The 14,462-nt window shown below is 34.7% G+C and overlaps 5 protein-coding genes across 5 annotated transcripts; 3 read left to right on the forward strand and 2 right to left on the reverse strand.

Annotated features, from left to right (window-relative positions):
- Nucleotides 1-13: 13 nt before the first annotated feature.
- On the forward strand, nucleotides 14-1,137 carry BX664DRAFT_279659 (2-deoxy-D-gluconate 3-dehydrogenase; the record flags this gene model as incomplete). The annotated part of the gene is made up of 4 exons (XM_051541453.1): nucleotides 14-128; nucleotides 184-379; nucleotides 439-890; nucleotides 973-1,137. 4 exons carry the CDS (start codon nucleotides 17-19, stop codon nucleotides 978-980), a joined length of 768 nt encoding a protein of 255 aa, XP_051399813.1. The 3' UTR covers nucleotides 981-1,137.
- Nucleotides 1,138-3,868: 2,731 nt separating this feature from the next.
- Nucleotides 3,869-4,711, reverse strand: BX664DRAFT_331882 (uncharacterized protein; the record flags this gene model as incomplete). The annotated part of the gene is made up of 1 exon (XM_051545215.1): nucleotides 3,869-4,711. A coding segment is annotated over exon 1 (656 nt), but the record flags the coding sequence as incomplete, so codon positions are not given.
- A 1,717-nt stretch (nucleotides 4,712-6,428) lies between these two features.
- BX664DRAFT_331884 (uncharacterized protein) lies at nucleotides 6,429-7,477 on the forward strand. The gene is made up of 5 exons (XM_051545216.1): nucleotides 6,429-6,540; nucleotides 6,656-6,701; nucleotides 6,898-6,996; nucleotides 7,056-7,215; nucleotides 7,282-7,477. Exons 1-5 carry the CDS (start codon nucleotides 6,460-6,462, stop codon nucleotides 7,289-7,291), a joined length of 396 nt encoding a protein of 131 aa, XP_051399815.1. The 5' UTR covers nucleotides 6,429-6,459; the 3' UTR covers nucleotides 7,292-7,477.
- Nucleotides 7,478-8,386: 909 nt separating this feature from the next.
- On the forward strand, nucleotides 8,387-10,334 carry BX664DRAFT_296428 (major facilitator superfamily domain-containing protein). Its single transcript, XM_051542203.1, has 2 exons — nucleotides 8,387-9,067; nucleotides 9,139-10,334. The coding sequence occupies exons 1-2, from the start codon at nucleotides 8,512-8,514 to the stop codon at nucleotides 10,191-10,193; spliced, it is 1,611 nt and encodes a 536-aa protein (XP_051399816.1). The 5' UTR covers nucleotides 8,387-8,511; the 3' UTR covers nucleotides 10,194-10,334.
- A 340-nt stretch (nucleotides 10,335-10,674) lies between these two features.
- Nucleotides 10,675-14,099, reverse strand: BX664DRAFT_124938 (subunit 17 of mediator complex-domain-containing protein). Its single transcript, XM_051539773.1, has 9 exons — nucleotides 13,850-14,099; nucleotides 13,472-13,759; nucleotides 13,082-13,379; nucleotides 12,814-12,997; nucleotides 12,504-12,743; nucleotides 12,307-12,404; nucleotides 11,470-12,248; nucleotides 11,043-11,360; nucleotides 10,675-10,974 (listed from the first exon to the last, which is right to left on the reverse strand). The coding sequence occupies exons 1-9, from the start codon at nucleotides 13,945-13,947 to the stop codon at nucleotides 10,965-10,967; spliced, it is 2,313 nt and encodes a 770-aa protein (XP_051399817.1). The 5' UTR covers nucleotides 13,948-14,099; the 3' UTR covers nucleotides 10,675-10,964.
- Nucleotides 14,100-14,462: the final 363 nt, after the last annotated feature.

The raw sequence follows: 14,462 nt of genomic DNA on the forward strand, positions 1-14,462 counted from the left end.
TTTTAATATTGAAGCAATGTCTGACAGTTTATCTTTATTCTCACTTTCAGGAAAAGTGGCTCTTATTAGTGGATGTACTCGAGGCATCGGGAAGTCCATGACCTTAGGTTTAGCAGAAGCTGGTGCTGGTAAGGTCAACGATACATTTATATGATCCTGTTACTGATTTTTGTTCTTCTATAGATATTGTCCTTTTACAACGCGATATCAACAATACAACGGTATATGATGCAATCAAAGCTTTAGGTCGACAATGTTATATTGTTGCCTATGACTCCAGTGATCCTTCATCTGTCAGGACTGTCATTGATCGTGTTTTACAAGTGGTGCCCACTTTTGATATTTTGGTGAATAATGCTGGCATTACTCGTCGCCATTCGTAAGGAAAAAAAAACAATTGTGATTTTTTTTTATATATTTATTTATTTATTTATTTAGTGCTGACACGTTTCCTGAAGAGGATTGGGATTTGGTACTTCAAGTGAACCTGAAATCAGTATGGCAAGTCAGTCAAGCAGCTGGACGTCATTTTCTTGCTCTCAAGAAACCTGGCAAGATCATCTCTACAGCAAGTTTAATGTCTTATCAAGGTGGTATTCTGACAACAGCCTATGCAGCATCCAAAGGTGGATTGGCGACCATGACCAAAGCTCTAGCAAATGAATGGGCCTCTTCCGGTATTGCCGTCAATGCCATTGCTCCGGGGTATGTAGCTACTGATTTGACTGCTGCTTTAAAATCAAGTGATCGAGAACCAAGTATTAGTTCTCGTATTCCTGCTGGTCGATGGGCAACTCCCGATGATTTCAAGGGTCCAGTAGTCTTTTTGGCTTCGCGTGCAAGTGATTATGTCCATGGGGAACTTTTGGTGGTGGATGGTGGTTGGATGGGTAAGTTTATAAAGGATAATAATAATAAAAAAAAAATCATAAAGAGGACAATGACTCATTTTTTTTCTTCTTTTGATGGTAGGTCGATGAACAAACTGGTGTAATGCAGAAACCCTCCCTTTTTTTTGATTGATTACCTCTCATTATTTCCCTACTTTTGATCCTAGTATTAGTTGGTTTTTTTTTACTGGTCATATATTCCTCCTTCTTTGAATCAAATAAAATCTCTCGTTGTTTTTATCATTGTAGCTTCCAGTTTTATCAGCATGACCGATGGATACTAATATATTCTTTTTTTTTTTATCATTTCTATATCCTATGCACATTCTTCTGCTATCTGTCTTGAATGTCGCCACCTATATAGACATTTGAATGATTCTACTGTCATCTTTTTCATAGGGTCCGATAGATTTTAATCAAGTGCATATGTCTTTCATGTCACTTGGTCTGTGAGTAATCCATGATACTTGTGATCAAAGAAGAAGATGTCTTCACTTGATAATTACCTAACGGTTTCTATGATAAATAAGTTTTTAATGATAGTTGAGAATATTGAAGATGATGGCAAATGACTAACTCTAAATAATGACGCCAAAAAAAAGAAAAAGAAAAAGAAAAAGAAAATGATGGTGATTTTATTGAAAAAAAAAAAACTAAACTATTAATTAAGAAGGAGTCATCCGGATAAAATAATCTTGAGTTGCTTTGCTTTGATGTTCAATCCATTCCTTGACACCTGCATAGGCGGAATTGTTGGTCGGTCCATTCACAGCAGCATCCAAACTATAATCAGGGAAATCAAAGTGCTTGAGAATCAAATTCCAATCAGTAGGTGGAAACAGGGAATGTATGCCCTTAGAATTGAAATAATCTGGTCCTGATCTTGAGCTAACTTTTGGTAACGATTTGTCCAAATGCATCAATATACTGTTAAAAATATAAATAATTTGCGTAATTGAATAATATGAAAAAAGTGTGATTTGCGTTGTCATGATTATACCAAAAAGAGAATATACAAAAAAAGAATAGAAAGAGAAATATGGTAAGTAAAAGTCTTGTTTTTTTTTTTTATTTATTTATTTTGATCGTTGTTTTGCTGAAGAAAAGAATCTGTAGATCTTTTTTTTTTTTATTGAAATAAAGATAGCATAAGCTTTTACTTACTTTTTTGCAGGAATTCCGACTATCCAGATGCAAACTTAAACAAACTCTTTTTTTTTTTTTTATTGTGCAGATTTTTTATTTGAGTCAACGCAATGTAGGAAAAAACCAGTAAATCTTGTTCATGGAAATCGAAGTTACAGGAAGCAAAACTTGAATTTTAGGGTACAATTCAAATTTTGCCTTCAGCACAGAGGCATGATGTATCCGTCTTCAACCAGTCCAGGATGAGAAGAGATCAAAGTTTGGAATATCTTATCAATATTGTTGTTATCGTTGTCTGTTGATGAGATTGACCGCCGGAAGGATGGAGGAAGGTTGCCAGTAACTTGTTGCCATAATCCAGTGATGATCATATTCATACTTGCATTTGTGTCTCGTGATTCAGCAATCATTCCAGCTTGACGTCCTTTGCAATCAGGGTTTTGACAAATAACAGTTCCCAGATTTAATTTTCCATTAGCTTTCTTTGGATGATATATAGGTTCATGACAACGGCAGCAGAGTTTTGTTGTTCTAAATTCATCTGTATGGAAGATAGAAGAATGTTGACCAAGAGCTTGTAATAAGGGTCCATGACCTCTTCTTAAAAATCCACCAATACGTGAGTTTCTACCACGACCCGCCTTTCCATAAAAGTAATGTAGTTTTTGTCCAGGTTCTTCTTTTACTTGTCGTTGGTGATGCTTGATGACTACATGTGTTCCCTTTTCGCTGTATATCGCTGCTGTTCGTTTCCATCGCTGATTGTATTTTTGATCACAATAAAAGTCCTGGAGAACAGGTGAGCTTTCCTTGACCAACTAGATAAATTGAAAATGATTGCATTCATTAATATCCATTGTCCTTTTTTTTTTTTTTTTTTTTTTTTTTTGGTCTCCGTGATGATGTATAATAATTGATCCTACCTTATGATTTGTCATGATTTTTTGTAGACTTGTTTCATATAAACGGACATCAATTGATCCAGCCAACTTTTCTTCTACTTGCTTGACGGAAAGCACACCTTGAGCTTGAGACTAGTAATTAAAAAAAAAAAAAAATAGGTTATTGACATCCTTATTTTTTTTTTTTTTTTGGAATCACTTACTTTGCGATGATCTCGTCTCTTTCTGAATTCCATTCCCTTGCGATGGCGTTTGGAGAAGGTCTGATCGTCGAGATGCTTACTGGTAATTGAGTATTTCTTCAAAGTAAGCATTTCCTTTTCATCGCCATCACTATCCACCTTTTCTACTAATGTTTCCAATGGTTGATAACGATTGTTGATTGCCAAATAGTACATTACTTTCTTGACATCAGCACTTGTAGCTTGGACCATGGTTGCCAGACCCGGATCACATCCAACAAAAATACTTCCATTTTCCCATTCGTTACCAGTAGATGATGAGGATAGGCTAACATCTGTCGTGTCAGTTGAATAAAACTCGTCAAAGAGGTCCTTCTTCTCTGTCTTGAGGGCTGATATCTTCCGTAACACAACAAGCTTCCGTCGAAGTAGATCGTCACGCTGTCGCTTCTTTTCTGCCCGCTGTTTAATTAAAAAATCTTTTGTTGGGAAGTCTTCCAGATCATCATGTGCTGTGTCGGCAATGGATTCAATTTGTTTGTTGATATTCATAATATTCATCTTCGTTTCATCTATTTCGTTATTCAACTTGCGCAATTCTTCAGCTGGTGTTGATAAGGAAGCATCCAATGACTTTATCTTTTCTTGCATTGTAATCTCTTCAGATAACTTTCTTTTTCGTCGTACGTTGGTTGCTGATGGCTTGATATCAGTGTCAATTGGTTTTTCCTTTTTAGAATGTAGCCGTACCGCGCCATAGTTAGTGATTGTGATTTGATTGGAAAAGATAAAGCCAGTCTTTTTCGCACAGAGTCTTCGCCTGGTTGGAAGATCAAAAAAAGCACCAAATAGTTCATCCTGGAATTTGATTGACTTGGTAATATTGCTTATTGTGTCACCGTTGGGAAGAAAAACATCGAATCCATATGAATGTAGAGGTTGCACATTTCCGCCTTTTGTTCCGCCAACACGTCCTTTCAACGAGCACAGAGTCAAATACAATCTTGTTGGATCCAAAGTAATGGAATAGGTCTTGGAATGTTTTACAACTGGTACAGATCGTCTTACAAATTTCTCGTTTCCAGTTGAGCGAAGAATATGATTGCATACCGTAACAAGAGGGAAATTGAGAAGGGGATGCCGATCTACATCGTCATCGTATACCTTGGGTAACAGATATGGTGAGAAAAATTGATACAAAAGGAGTACTGAATTGGCTTCGTCATCGTTAAATTCCATATCTGGCGCATGCATCTTAAGATCCTCGACAGTTAACGGTTGATCGATGTTCTTTTTGAATAGAATTGACTTCACAAAATTTGCAATTTTCTTCAGTCGATTGTAGGAGGGGTTAACATGAATGGTTTCAGGGGCATCCACTTCCATCGGAGCACTAGTATCATCCACCAAAGTAACATCCAAATTCATTTGAGCATCAGTATCGTCCACCAAAGGAATCTCCACGTTAACCTGAGCAGTAGTACTTGAATTGAGAATAGATGATTGCATCAAGTGTTCGAGAATTTGTTGCTCCTTCTGAAGAACGTCTGGTCGATTTATATTATCAAATTGTTGCAACCGCTTTATTCTTTTGCTGTGGCGTCTGATTTGGCACTTGAATGTAAAAGAATTCTTGGGACTTTTTGGTTGTGATTTTCTAATTATATATAGATAGGTTAATAATGTGAACCATCCATCATCATCATCATCATCAAATCATCAATATGCATTACCTTTCTTTCAATTCATTCTTATTTTGGTCCTTTTTTGGAAGAATAAGCCGACACCGAAGAACAGTCATAATAGTTCTTGATAGCAGACGATCCACTATATCACCTTGATATATATTCTTTAAATTGGTGGCGTACGTATTTACATAAGGCTGAATAATGGTAGATAATCCAGGTGGCATATCAGTAAGGTTTAGGTTGGTGATGTCCTGTAAATCCAAATTCCAATTTAATATACCATCCTTGTTGGAATCATGACTTGAAGAAGTAGAAGGACCTGGAGTGTCATTAAGAGAGGTTTCTTGAGAGTTATGAGTTGCGGTCAACAGATGCATCAAATGGCCGAAAGTATACAGTTCAAATAGACGTCGTTCAGCTTTGGTGGTATTGTTGTGACTAGCCATGAGTTTCTTGACATCATAAGAAGGAGGAGAGATCTGTGGTGGTGGAAGGACCTTGGTAATCTTGCATTCAGGTAGAATACTAGTTATTTCTACAGGTGGACCACTAAGAAAAAAAAAAAAAAAAGAGCATATGAGTATATGACTAGTATTTCATGATCACTATTTACTTACGTGGTTCGTTTCAAAAGGTCTAACAAAACCAAAGTTGAGATATCCACCATTATATTGGTAATTATCTTCTGTGACTTCAGTAGTGATTGATGGATAATGTTTTTCTCCAAGTCAGACAAATCAGGTCGTAAGATTGTGTTCAATTGAGAAGTAATGGTGTTGTGAATAAAATTATCTTCATTATCTTGATTATTGTTGTTGTTGTTGTTGTTGTTGTTGTTGTCGCTGTTTTTTAATTCCTCTAATATATTGGCAGCGTTCTTATTCACAAATTCTTTATAAAGGCGAACATAGGGTATAGCTTTCGAGTCTACAGTTGCTCTAACTGTATCTTTGGAAAAATCGGTTGAGTTTTCTAAGTAAAAGTTAGATTAATATTGGAATAGATGTATATATGTATATGTATACTACCTTGGTTATACAGTTCTACAGTCTTTTTGTAAAGGTTTGGTATTGTTCGCTTTCTTTCTTGTTGTTGACAATAGTTTGATAGAATCTCGGATTCGGTTTTCTTCTTTTTGTTTGCCCAAAGCTTATGTAAATCTTCGCGTACTAATACTTGGAATACTTTGTTGAAATATGATATACAGGTGTCTTTGTCTAACTGTGGTATAGTAATTGTCTTTCTTGTTTCTTGCAGATGTAGTTGTGCTTTTCGGTAAGAATCAAATGACATGGCGATATAATAAATGTAAAATAAGGTGAATAATTGTGCATTCTTAGAAGAATCAAATGAAATGGTATAACAATATATTAGATATAAAATAAGGTGATATGATCAGCAAGTATAAACAAAAAAAAAAAAAAAAAAAAAAAAAAGGAAGAAAGAAATAGAAGTAAAATCATGTTGAGCTCCGCCAGCATTTGCAAAGAAAACTTGAATTGTACACAAAATTTTTTGTTACAGGAAATGGTCGGAATTCAAAAAGAGAGACTATGTTTTTTTTTTTTTTTCTCTGTACAGAGTTGTACACCTGGAACAATTTTTTCATTTTACTCTTCCTTTTTTTTTTTTATCGTTGTACTGTTTGATCATGGACGTTGTTGCCACTGCTGAAAAGAGTACTGAACAATTCATCCAATTCTTTTACGGAAACTATGATAAGCAAAGAAGTGTAAGTTTATACTAGTATTATTTTGATCATGTTTACAAAGTGAATGAATATTTTATTATTCTAAATGTTCAAAAGGAACTATAGGATACTGACTATATTTATTGATTTGACATAGGCTCTAGGCAATCTTTACCGTGACAACTCTGCTATTTTATGGAATGGTAATATAACATATCAGATCAAAGAAAAGAGTAAAAAGGAAGGATAGAATCAGTGGTAGATGTACATCAAAATAGGATCCTTTTTTCTTTTTTTTTTTCTTTTTTTTATCAAGTGAAGTAAAAGACTGCATTGATACTATACTGACTTTCAAATCCTTTCTTTTGTTCTTTTTTTTTTTTTAATTCTGTTGGATAGGCAACGCTTTCTCTGGTGCTCAACAATATTCAGAATTCTTAGGACGTTTACCAGTATCACATCATGAATTAGATGTATATGATTGTCATCCTATAGCTGGTAAGATAAGAGTGGATAGATTGTTTGTATAGATTCACTTATTTTTTTTTTATCTTTAGCAATCACCAATTCACTAGGTGCGACAGGTATCTTGATCAATGTGACTGGATCGGTGAAATACGGCGATCATCCCAACAAAAGGACTTTTTCTCAAACGTTTATTTTGGTGCCTGACGAAGTTCAAGCTGGAAACTATTATGTTCAAAGTGATAATTTTAGGTAACTCATATATATATATATAAAAAAACTGGAGAAGACTTTTATACTAACATTAATCATGTTTAGATTCGTATGAACTCTCTGATACATCAACTTCCTTCATACGCAAATATATATTCCACACAAAAAAATCACACCTACATACATACATACATACAATACATATATAAATGACAATTATAACGACAATTCACAACTATAAACAATCGTATTCTTCGTTGTCTATAACTTGGTTATCTTTTTTTTTCAGCTATTCCCATTCTCTTTTTTTTTTTTTTTTTTTTTTTTTTTTTTTTTTTTTTTTTTTTTTACAATTGTACATAACAAACAATAAAAAGAAACATTGATTTACGGGTTCGGATGTTCCTTATTTACCGGTTGTTTCATTTGTAATCTCAATGTCAATGGATGTTATTAAAGATCTGATGACAGGTGACTAAAAAACGATGTCCATGTGTCGAAATCCGAGAATATTATTTGGATGCTGAGCTTGGACAATTTACAATTTTCATCGACAGATATTTTTGATCCAGTAATACCACTGAAAAGGTTTTTATAGAGTCGACTTTTTTTTTTTATAACAAAAGGAAGTTTTGAATAGAAATTAGATAGTACTGTCTTCAAAAAAGGGATGTGTATGAGTCATTGATGGGATGACAGTATGAATGATGATATAATATAATATAATATAAAAAAAAAGATGGTGGGAATTAATCACATTGATCGTTCAAGATCATCGGAATTCGCTTTTTTTCTTTTTCTTCTTCTTGTTCCAAAAAAACATTCTTCCAACTGTGATTATCCAATCAAAAGGGAAGGAAATTCCACGTTTTGCAGGAAAGTTGGTGGATCAACTCTATCTCAACGGTGATTGAAAAACCAAAAAAGGACAAAAAAAAAAAAAAAGTAAAGCCCGAGAGACACGAGTGCGCACGCCCATTCTGAAACGAACCTGATAGGCTTATATTTTGTTGGTAACTGTAGAACAAATCCAGTCAATAAGATGAAATAAAAAAGGTTGATCCAATAGATGAACGAGAGGGACCTCACTTGAGCTCACAAGTTGATTTGAAAGGTTTATTTTACCCAGAAAAAAAAATAAAAAAGGATTATATATGGAAAAACTCTATAAAAGCTTTTTTTTTTTTTATTTATAAATATCATACCTTTTCTTTTTTTTTAATTCTTTTCTTTATCCGCTTCTTTCTCTTTCACTCCCTCCTTTTTTTTTTTTTTTGGTTACTTTTTTTTTTATTTTTTTCTTCCAACTCATTTAAAAAAAGTAATTCAAATAACATGTCTGGATCTGTTCATGAACAACATGACCAGCTTGCCACTGCTGAAGAAAAATTGCGAAGTTTAGAAAAACTTGAAGATACCAAAACTGCTGGTCATTGGAATTGGTTTACTATTAGAACTATCTTGACTTCTGGTGCTGGTTTCTTTACTGATTCTTATGATGTTTTCATCATTAACTTGGTTACCCCTATGCTTGGTTATGTCTATTACGCTCAGAATGGAAACAAGATTCCCGCTGATATTGAAGGTGTCATCAAAGGTATGGCTTCCGTTGGTACTTTTATTGGTCAATTATTATTTGGTTTCATGGGTGATATCTTTGGTCGTAAGATTTATGGTTTTGAATTGTTGATCATCATCATTGGTACTATCAATTGTGCTACAAGTGCTAGTGCTGTTCGTGGTGTTAGTGCTATTGGTTTCCTTGGTTTATGGCGTTTGATTCTTGGTATTGGTATTGGTGGTGATTATCCTATGTCCGCTACTATTACTTCTGAATGGTCTTCTGCTGGAAAACGGGGGATGATGATGGCTCTCATCTTCTCTATGCAAGGTATGTCATATATAAAAAAAAAAAATATTTATTTTAAACACATGACTAACTTTTTTTTTTTTTTTTTTTAGGTATTGGTAACTTGGCTGCTGCTATTGTCACTTTGATTTTACTTGCTATTTTCAAGAATGCCATCATGGATGATGTGATGGCTTTGGATTATGTATGGCGTTTATGTATTGGTCTTGGTGCTGTCCCTGCTGTTGGTACTGTTTATTTACGTTTCACTATGCCTGAATCTCCTCGTTATGCTCTTAATGTGGAAAGAGATGTGGAAGCTGCTGCTGCCGCCAAGGGTCAAGAAGTATCCACTGAATTAGCACAACAATATACCAAGGTGGAAGGAAAACGTGATCATTGGGCTGAATTCCGTGCTTATTTTGGACAATGGAAGCATCTTCGTGTTTTGCTTGGTACTGCTCTTTCCTGGTTTTTACTTGATGTTGCATTCTATGGTCTCGGTCTCAACAACACTTACGTTCTCGGTGCTATTGGTTATGCCAGCAAGAGTACTCCCTTCGATACTTTGTGGGCAAACACTGTGGGTCAAATCATCATCACTTGTCTTGGTTCCGTCCCTGGTTACTACCTCACTGTGATCTTCGTTGAACGTATGGGTCGTCGTAAGATTCAAATCATGGGCTTCACAATGACTACTATTCTCTTCACCATCCTTGCCGCTGCCTACTACCAATTACGTGATCGTGCCATGCCTGCCTTCATTACCATCTTTACCTTGGCTCAATTATTCATGAACTTTGGTGCCAATGCTACTACCTTTATTATTCCTGGTGAAGTCTTCCCTTGCAAGGTTCGTGCCTCTGCTCATGGTATCAGTGCTGCATCTGGTAAGGCTGGTGCCATTCTCGCTGCTTTTGCTTTCAATAAATTGGTCGAAACAAATGATACTTATCCTGGTGAACACGCTTTCTTGCCTGAAACCTTGGGTATCTTTGCCGCTATCATGTTCTTGGGTCTTATCGTGACTGTACTCTGGGTACCTGAATCTAAAGGAAAGGATTTGGATGAATTTGAAGAAGATTATATCCCTCAACAAGATCCTCCTGCCAATCCTGAAACTATCAGTGTGTCTGAAAGCATGCAACAACATAACATTTACAAATAGACTATTTTTATTATCATTATGCATTTTATCGTCTTTAGTGTATCATTATTTTATTATTATTATTATTACTATTATCCTGATTGTTATCTCTTATTATCCGTATTGTAAATAAAATATTCTCATTATTATCCATCAAATGAATCACAAAATTAATCATTATCATCAAATGAATTATCATCATTAAAGGAATCAATCATATGACTACAGTGTATCTTAAAAGGATTGTAAGCTTTTTATCCATGTTTCTTCAGGACCAAAAAAAAAAAAAAAAAAAAAAAAAAAAAAAAAGCTGAGTAGTGCTGCAGACACAACAAAATGTAGATCCTTTCCAAAGAATATAGATAGATAAAAGACATGCATGCCCACTGGAAAAGGAAACTCCCTAATTACCACAAGCAATTTTTTTAAAAAAAAAGAAGGTAATTAGATATCTTTGTGATGTTTTGTTGTATGTCGTTCCATTTGCATAAGAATATCATGGTTGTTGTATGATATATAAAAGGAAAAGTTTATTGACAAAAGAATGATCATCTACTGTAAATGGACTATTCTAATAATTGTTTGATCGTAGCCGTCACCTTGTCTTTAAAACTAATGCCATCCCTGATACCCTTCATATCGTCATCATATTGTCGAGATAGTATTAAATAGTGGATGGTGGAATGATGATGTCTTTGTTCACTGTCAATTCTTGATGTGGATATTACCGAATCTCTAGTTTCCTTGAATTGTAGCACATAAGCTGGCCTTTCGTCGTTGAGAGTGATTCTATTAAGTTGTACTTGACTTTTTTTATTTATATATAGAATATGTTAGTATGCAATTTCTTTTCTTTTTTTTTTAACCTACATATTTTTCCATTGATGATCTTGAATTGTTTTGATATCTTCATTTAACTTTGTTGTTTTGATTGCACCATATAATATTTCCTCTACTTCATCTACTTGCCAAATAAAAGAACTACTTTCATTTCCCTTTGCATTCTTGTATACCGGAGTTCGTCGAACCAAGTCATTCGCAATATCACACACCAAATGCAAACAGATAAGGTTGATTTCGCGCATCAAAAACGATTCGAATTCTGTCACGTTGGATAAAATGACTGTGTCTCCAGGGAGTGTTGCTGTAATTGTTCCAGACTGGTTTAGCGCAAACCGTAATGATGGCCTAATCATAGAAATAATCAATATATATATATTATTGAAAGGCAAAAAATAATCACAATCAATAAATTCCAAATAAAATTTCTATTCATATTTTTTTAAGCGATCTTTACCCTTTGAATATATTGATGGCAAGACTTGTGGTAAGTTCTTCAAAACTAGGATAAGCATCACAATAATCATGAGGAGTATTATTGAAAGTATGTTGAGATTTGAAATGTAAGGCCAGACCAATGCCGGATTCACCACAAAGAGGATCCACAATAGTATTCACCACATCACGAACACGGTCAAAGAGAATCCAGAATTTTGTCATTGATAATACAGGTGCCAAAATAGGGACTTCTAATGCTGGTTCTTTTGTGCCATGATAAGAATGTGATGCACTGCCACTGAGCTGCCTAGGCATGGATGATGCAGAAGAGGTCGATGTTGCACCTGAATTACTGCTGAGTGTTCGATGATTGATAATAGGAGTATTTGTACCTCCACTACTAACGCCGGAAGTCGTACTACTACTGGTCGTAATATTTGATCCTGAACCAATGACACTTGTACTTCCTGGTGTACCCACCACTGATCCAGGTAATGACGTTGTGTCTCCAATTGAATTAAGCAGTTGTTGTGTTTTCGGTTGGGTTGACATCAATCGTGTCCTTGATTTCCACATATTGAATCGATGACGTTGGTTGAGTAATAGCCGAAGAGCCAATTCTATGGTTTGACCAACAAGATGTCGTGGTGTTGTTGTCGATTTATCATCATGCTGTTGTACATCCGACTGAAGATATTGGAGTTTTTGAATCAATATATCTACTTGTCCATCCAATGTTACTATCACACAATCTTCTTCACACTGTATGTATGGGAAGACTTGGGCTTCTGATAAGATCTGATAAAAAAAAAAAGGTTAATACCAATTTTATATCATATTTCATTATTCAGTTTACCCTTGAGAAAAGTTCAGCATCAAAGACAGTAGATTGGGCATTGATTAATCGTTGTTGGATATCGTTGTCTTGAGTTTTGCATGTTGATGATCGTTGATCTAAATTGTATAACAGTCATCCATCCACGGAGTGATGCAATAGTTAGTGGTTGAACATACCTATATATGTGTACATGCTTCTTTTTCTTAACTACTCACATTCGCTCTCTGATTCTTCATGTTGTTGATTGTCGAATTCTCCAAGACCAAGAATATTTTGTGGTATTTTTCTTGCCCATGAACCTAATTGACACATTTGATTCTGTTTGATGGTTACCTTGACCTGTTTTGGTATGTTATGCGGCAGAGATAGTTGTACATGTTGCTTTCCATTAGTAATATTTGCTTGATCTGATCGTAACATTTCGCCAAATGACACTTCACCAAATCCAGATCCAACTATCATCCCAGATAATAAAAGATGAATGTCCTATTCTTTATGGATTTTTTTTTTTTTTTGATATCTTACCATCAGTGAAACCGTAACGTATCAAGAATCCAGATTCTCCAGTAGATGGATTCTGTGAAGCTTGCATTAGCCAATGATTTGATCGGACACGTACAGCTTCTTCCCAAAAACCTTGTTCTTGATCCACAAGTTTTTTCAAAGATGCCGCACTTTTCTTCAAATAGTCAGCCGCCGTTTTTTGTTGCTATAGAAATATATACATAAAAAGGTATGTGAGTTCTATACGTAAGGAGCCTTCTTTTTTTTTTATAAATCGAAGATGTCTTACTGTTCTTTTAAGCCCAAGAGTAAGTTGTGCTTGTTCCAGTCGTGCTTTTTCCGTTGGTTTTGGTTTTGACACGTAGGTTGCGTGTAAAGTTCCAGGAGGTAATACTAAATTGTTGTTTCCACCGATGCCACTACTGCTTTCAACGAGACCACCGCTGATCATTGAGTTCAAGCCACCACCTTGACCAGTACCCCCTATAATACCAGGTATACCACCATGCCCACTTGTGTTTGGTTTATTTTCGGTTGCCAGTATATTGATAACGTCTAGTGCAACATCTATTTCACATTTTGCAAAACTATAGAACAAAGAAATATGACAATGATGAGATAGGTAGCCATATAAAAAAAAAAAAAAAAAGTGATTTAAATATTCTATTGCTGAACTCACTATAGTTTCGATATGACTGATTCCCGAAGTTTCCCTAGATCAACGTTTGGTGTTTCTTCCTCTGTAGTAGCATCTTTGACGAGTTCTTGTTGTTGAGCCTGATCTGCATTGTCTACATTTTGTACATTATCTTTTGTTGTAATTGTTGCTGTTGTTGCGATATCTTTGTTCTCTTCAGAAGTGGCTATTTTCTGTTTCAGTTGTTCTTCAGTAATATCTTTCCAATCACCTCGTTCGTACCAAATTCGATCAACATTCTGCATAAGCTGTTCAGGTAAAGACAATTCACTATAACGAATATCAGAATAGAGTCAGCAAGGATCAATGTAATATATATAAATAGAAAAGGAAGTACGTGTGATGAGAAAGATCACTTACGTTTTGTATACTTCGTGTCCAGTGTCAGTAATGTCAGTAGCCACTTTTTCAATGGAAGGCTCTAAAGAAAGTTTAATTCGTTTCGTATGAGGTTCCATCGAAGTTAAATATGTACGTGTATAAAATAAAGAGAGAACGGAAGGAGATAATTAAACACTCTAACAGTGTAGTAATATGTCTATATATATATATATATATGTAAAAAGAAGCAAGAGTACCGCGAGATAGAAAAAAAAGTAAAAAAAAAAAAAATAAAAATACAAATAAAAAAAAACCTCTGCGAAGGGAAATTGGAACTTTTGTCGGAGGTGGAAAGTATATAATGGGATTCCCTCCAAGGTTTGCCATCCTAAAATTCAACAATCATAACATATAATTATTAACATAAAATAATAAAATTATCATCAACTAATAGAGTTAAAAAAAAAAAGGAAGGGGTCATTCAGCTAAAAAAAGAAACAATACTTTCATATTTATAACTATTTCTTTTAATGATATTTAATATAACGTATCAAACATGGGGTATGTGATCAATGTTCTTCAATGTATATTCTCAACCCCTTTGTTTTTAAAACGTAGTTACAAAATAGAATCCTAGAGAATGAATGATTCT

This window comes from Halteromyces radiatus, assembly GCF_025201355.1.
Source record: "Halteromyces radiatus strain CBS 162.75 chromosome Unknown BX664scaffold_4, whole genome shotgun sequence".
Lineage (NCBI taxonomy): Eukaryota > Fungi > Mucoromycota > Mucoromycetes > Mucorales > Cunninghamellaceae > Halteromyces > Halteromyces radiatus.

What these genes read in the sequence shown, in the direction of transcription:
- BX664DRAFT_331884 (XM_051545216.1), top strand. Translation starts at nt 6,460, where the DNA reads ATGGACGTTGTTGCCACTGCTGAAAAGAGTACTGAACAATTCATCCAA. An exon ending in ACTATGATAAGCAAAGAAGT is followed by an intron (nt 6,541 to 6,655) that starts GTAAGTTTATAC and finishes GATTTGACATAG; the next exon opens with GCTCTAGGCAATCTTTACCG. An exon ending in TGATTGTCATCCTATAGCTG is followed by an intron (nt 6,997 to 7,055) that starts GTAAGATAAGAG and finishes TTTTATCTTTAG; the next exon opens with CAATCACCAATTCACTAGGT.
- BX664DRAFT_296428 (XM_051542203.1), top strand. Translation starts at nt 8,512, where the DNA reads ATGTCTGGATCTGTTCATGAACAACATGACCAGCTTGCCACTGCTGAA. An exon ending in TCTCATCTTCTCTATGCAAG is followed by an intron (nt 9,068 to 9,138) that starts GTATGTCATATA and finishes TTTTTTTTTTAG; the next exon opens with GTATTGGTAACTTGGCTGCT.
- BX664DRAFT_124938 (XM_051539773.1), bottom strand. Translation starts at nt 13,947, where the DNA reads ATGGAACCTCATACGAAACGAATTAAACTTTCTTTAGAGCCTTCCATT. An exon ending in GGACACGAAGTATACAAAAC is followed by an intron (nt 13,760 to 13,849) that starts GTAAGTGATCTT and finishes TATTCGTTATAG; the next exon opens with TGAATTGTCTTTACCTGAAC. An exon ending in TCAGTCATATCGAAACTATA is followed by an intron (nt 13,380 to 13,471) that starts GTGAGTTCAGCA and finishes TTTGTTCTATAG; the next exon opens with TTTTGCAAAATGTGAAATAG.